At 41.1% G+C, this 5668-nt stretch overlaps 1 protein-coding gene across 2 annotated transcripts in view; it reads right to left on the reverse strand.

The window, feature by feature from the left end:
• The window catches only part of LOC103396026 (ephrin type-B receptor 1-B), a 146761-nt gene that overhangs the window by 104292 nt on the left and 36801 nt on the right, over positions 1 to 5668 (reverse strand). For both annotated transcript variants that reach the window (XM_008333949.3, XM_008333948.3), the window contains exon 2: positions 2217 to 2281. In XM_008333949.3, coding sequence (XP_008332171.1) covers positions 2217 to 2281 — 65 coding nt within the window. The remainder of the gene's footprint in view (positions 1 to 2216; positions 2282 to 5668) is intronic.

The raw sequence follows: 5668 nt of genomic DNA on the forward strand, positions 1-5668 counted from the left end.
ACCCCTCCCAGCACCTACTTCCCCAAAAGCCCCAATCCTAAAGTCTGGACTCCGACAATGACCTCCAAAAGTCACATGACTTAATCCAAGCTCTCCTCCACACACACACACACACACACATTTACAGGAAAATAATGCTGTGCTTCAGTGCTGCCTCATTTTTGCCCTATTCACACACATTTGATCTTTTACCCTCTCTCACACCGGTCTCTCCTAATCTGTCTCTGCCCCCCCCCACCCTGATCCTGCAATCTTTCAGACACACACCATTTCAAACATGCTTCTCTCAGTTTGCTTTAGTTATAAATTATTCATAAAATATAAATATACTTTCAAGAAAATCCTCTTCTTCTTTTCATAACATCATGTCTATATTAACTTTGCTGACAGCTGACCTGGTTTCTAGCACATGAAAGTCAAAACAAGGGGTTTTAAATCATATAGTCATAATATGAAAAAAAAAAAACCTTAAATAACTGTAGAAAATAATCAAACTATTGGAACAGGAGTTATTTGGGGTTTTAACAGCGGGTACATTTTACCTAAAATTACATGCATTTCTCTAACATTACCTTGTGGTACATCATTTTCCCCAAAGCTAAAGGTTACAGGGATTCAATCACACCTCTGTGTGTGTGTGTGTGTGTGTGTGTGTATTTGTGCTGCCTTCAGTATGTGAGCGTAAAAATGAATTCATAAAAAGATCTGAAACATGTTTGCTTGCTGCCCGCATCTGTTTGACTGGTGTCCTCGTCCGTCCTTCAGCCGATGAGTGTGTGTATTTACATACTGCCACACCAGTGCACATTTCTCTGACTAACCCTGAAATGTCCCCATGTTTACACCACTGGAACTAATGACAGTGTTTCTACAATCCTTCAAAATTAACCCTTAAGGTCACCAAAAGACACACACACTTAGTTGGACTCACACACACACAAACACACACACACACAATGTTTTATAACCTGGAGGTTTTCTAGGACAGGGGTCTCAAACTCAGATGGACTGAGTGCAACCACCACATCAGTTAAGTTCAATACAAAAAACACCCAAGATGTACGGAGTTCATTGACCCTAAGTGGCCCCCGGGCCGTGAGTTTTACACCACTTTTCTAGGACATTCTGCATACCTACTGTATTTCTTTTTTTTTTTTTTTTTAATTCTCTCTGGTCTTCCCGTACTTGAACCAAAAAACTCTGTTCCCGGACAATGAGCTCTGTGTCTCAGGGCAGGTAGAACTGAACCAGCTCTAATAGAAAGAGAACAGGAGGAGCTTTTTTCCCCTCCGGAAAAGGTTTGACAGGGTATTTCCGTTTCACAGAGAAAATCTTGTGATAATTATGTGAAAAAAAAAACAAAAAAAAACAAAACTTTGGCTTTGTTAAACCTTTGGTCAAGTGTTCAGAAAACAACATTAATATTGGTAACAATAAACGTTGTGGTATATATATATATATATATGAATAATGCTACAGACATATGTGTGCGTCAGTGTTTAAGCAGAGCCACCGCTGACTTCATGAACAGATTCCCTTTATATTTCATTAAAATGCTTCATAAAAATCTCAAAGACCCAGACAATGTTTGAAACAGTGGTACATCGGAGACGATCCTGCCAGATTCATGTGATCAGTGTTGGACCATGAAACCTTTCACTGAATTACAGCACTGAGAACAAGGTCTTCAAAATCTCCTCGGCTCTATTAACATAATAGGACATAAACCATTTCCAGTTTGATGACTTCACCCCCCTGAACATTCACAGCCCTTTTATCTGTAACTACCACAAAGTTGGAAATAATTCTCTTAAAATCTGAAAGAAAGAAAAGAGAGGATTTTCTCCTATCTGCTGCCTGAGTTCATCCTAATACCTTCACTTTCCTGTGTAAATGCATTATAACAGTATTATTATGTCTATGATATCCTTTCAGACTCCATTTACAGAGACTAGGTGCAGTGTTTTTAAGGCTTACACGGACCCATTATGTCATTAAGCTATTATGAGCCGGGACAAAGAGAAAAATAATACTCATAAACAGGAGCTACATCAGGTCCTGTTTAAATCCATACACTCCCTACAGTCTGCCTCACTGTCTATTTGTCTGTCTGGTGTTTCGTGTTACACCAAGTTTTTCTTCATCCCCGCGGAGAGACAAATGTCTGAGACCATTTTTACTCAATAACCTGCATGTGTTCACAGTGAGTGACTTACCCCAGAATTGGGATAAGCTGTCCAGCCCAGTTCAGCCGTGGCCACCCGGGTGTCCATCAAAGTCTCTGCAGCAGACAGAAAAGAAGAGGGGGAGAGAGTCAGTGGTTAGACTAGAACAAAAGCTGTTCTGAAAATCACTCCATGAACTCCATTTAGAGCCATGATCACTTGACACTATCACTGATGAACAGAGAGAAGAAGAATCCTCTGCTGTTTTGTCTTCCGTCTCAGCTAGACATCTGTGAAGAGCCGACATGGAAACAAAGAAGGAAAGCCTTCAGACACACCATCGTCACGTTGGTTCACGTTGAGTGTCGTATTGTGTTCTCTCAGTGGGAGCAGGAACCTACAGTGAATGCACCCTGTGTTTGTTTACATGCATGTGCTGGAACAACAGTTGTCTGGGACAAATTATACTGTTGCTTTGGTGAGCACTTGAGATTTCACTGTATGAATGCATTTACTGCATGTGGTTGTGTGAGACTGTTGAACCAGGTTGCACTGTTTACACCAAAAAATAGTGAGTTAGCACCGAAGGCTTAAACGGTCTTGTTTGTCAATTGTTAATGTATTTAATACTAATTACTAAAAAGAAAATTAACCATCCCCCTACTGTTGCCAACTATTACCATTCCCTTAACATTTACCTTGGTCCAGAACCAGCTCTTACACTTAATTAATTACTAAAAAAATCTATTTCATTGACTTAATTAATGAAGTGACTAAAGTCAAATAATTGTAAGTAGATTATATGCTGTTATATACTGTGATTTACCTGCAGAAACTACACAGAGCTGAATTCTGTCAGTGCCAACAGCAGTTTTTTTATGTTTTTTAGTTACTTTAGTCCCATATTAAAACAAGATGTCTGCTCTGGCACCATATGAAATATAAGAAGAGAATAATTACACCCCTCCTTTGCTCTTTCCCCTTTTAATAATCCTCGGGGAAACACTGTAGACAAATAAGTCTGGCAGTTCCCCCAAGAACTTTGTCATCCCTGTATTGATTCATATCTGCCTGGTTGGCACACTGAAATCTGGGAACTCGATACAGCTCCAGGAATGAATACAGAGGAATGACAGTTGTCATTTAACACACGCCTCTCCCTCTCTATCTCTCCCTTGTTTTCACACATACAGACAGATTTGTAACCTGATAAAGTAGGTGACACATTAACCTCAATGTCATAACTAGAGATTTGAGAAGGAGAAGCGAGTTCGTTGCGAGCCCGGGGTCACGACATCGCTCAACAACTGCGTCTACTGCAGACGAGGAAATGAAAAGCGGGAGGCGGGAGGCATCATGTTGTTCTCTGGGTGAGGATCTTTAGATAAGTGGGATGTGTGTAAATTATGAAATTGCAGCTGCTGTGTCCAATGTGGAGCTGTAAACGCAAAAAATGTCAAGATCTTGTGATCTCTCAAGGTAAATCATACCCATTACTTAATATAAATAACCCTGTTATTATAGATATGAAATTCTGTTGATTATATATTAGGTATTTATAAATAGATAGAGAGATAACATTAGCCACTGTTCTAAGAGAATTCCCATACTTTCTCTAGGGAAATCACCAAAGTCAAATCACACACAGACAGTCATGGACCATTTTAAAATCCTGGGGGGGGGGGGCAAGGATGGTAAGGGCAGGAGATAAAAAATGGTCAAGGCTCCTTGAAGGGGGTCTATGAGCCATGTCCTGTCACAAAAACCCCGCCATTAGCTAAATTGCAGAATATCAGATGAGCTAACGGAGCACGCTAAGTGTCTTTTAGTGCACAGGGCGGGGCTCTCACACCTGTCCAATAACACTTAGCTTTTTGGATGAAATCCCTTGGTTAGGTCAGTGTGAATTTTAAATGAGTCGTTAAACAGACTAAGCACTATCCACGTCAATGAGGACAGATGACTGGTTAAAAATTTAAGAGCCACAAATTGGATTTCTTGCTGAGATTTTGACTAACCCTCTGACCGAGGCTTAAAATAGGAATAAAATCATTACTGTTCTTCACAAATGCAGAGAAACTGTATGTATTATGGAGATTGGACAGAAGAATATGCTGTTATTATAATATTCTATTTGAACTAGCAACATAAACACATCTTTTCCTCCTACCCCTCCTTAAGTAACCCAAACACAGGGCCACTACTTCACCCAGATAATAAAACTCCCATAAAAACAATTAGTCCTTCCTTTGCACGACTTCCCAACCATGCATCTCCTGACCCTTTTCTCTCCTTTTGGTTTTAAGCAAGTCATTTGGAAAACAAGGTGAGATGGAGGCTCGCTGCAGTCCCGTGTGATTAGAGGTATAACAGCCCAGAGTGTTTTCCCCTGCATTCATATTCTGCTTTGTCAGCTGAACCTGCGAGCTCCAATAAATTTAACACCCCCAGGTTCACAAGCAGTTCAGTCTGTGGGAAAATTATTAACATGGAGAGCCTAATGTTGACCATGTTACGACGGCTCATAAATCTCTGAGAAAACAATAGCTTGTAGGTGTCAGCGCAGCCAGACTTAAATGGATTCAAAGAGCCGCAAGGCTGAGGGATGTCTTGTGACTACAATGGAGAATATTAGTAACTCTGAATCATACATGTGCCGTGCGTTAGGTCAGTGTGCGGAGCTCGCCAGGGTTAAGCCTGTAGTAGTCAAACTGAAAAAGTTGCAAGTTGAAAATGAAACCAAGGTCTACATCTTTAAATCCAAGAAGGCTCGCTCCTTCTCATTAGCAGCCAATGATGGATCAATAGAAAATGCAAGGCTGTTTCCACAGACGGGGAGGGGGATGGAGGGAGGGAGAGAAATGAAGGAGAGAGAGGGACTGCATTAAACATTGATGGGGCTCTACGTTACAAATCGATAAGGCAGCCCTCTTCACACAATTACACGTCAGCAAGAAGTTGCATGATCCATTGCGTACACTGGCCTGATCACATACTAATCACACGAGGGCCACAGAATATGGACAAAGAGAGTTCAGAGAAGAAGACTGAAAAAAAAACAGCAGGAGAAAAGAATATTGTAATGATGCCACGTCGTTCTGTGTGACCACGTCTGTGCAATTTACTCTCTTTGTGGCCACGTCTGTATGACTGTGTGGCTGCTGGTCGATAGAACATGTGCTGGAGCACCTCTCCAAATCTCCATGGCTTCTCAAGTCAATACACGTGGCAATTCTCCACAGATTTTCCTCCCCCATCCCTTAACACATCTTCTACATTCACCTATTCGTCAATTGCCCTTGTTCGTCCTCTACTGTTTAAAAATGCTCACGCACTTTTGCAATTCAATGGGCCAATCATGACCAGATGCAGAATGCTGGTCTGAGAGAGAGAGAGAGAGAGAGAGAGAGTGAGCCTTGTGTTTGTGACACACCAAAACTTGATCTGAGGGTTTTAAGGAGGGTTTATCTTCAAAATGGAATTTGCAATAGATGTCCAACAGG

The sequence above is a fragment of the Cynoglossus semilaevis genome, chromosome 20 (assembly GCF_000523025.1).
Source record: "Cynoglossus semilaevis isolate Cse_v1.0 chromosome 20, Cse_v1.0, whole genome shotgun sequence".
In the NCBI taxonomy this organism is placed as follows: Eukaryota; Metazoa; Chordata; class Actinopteri; order Pleuronectiformes; family Cynoglossidae; genus Cynoglossus; species Cynoglossus semilaevis.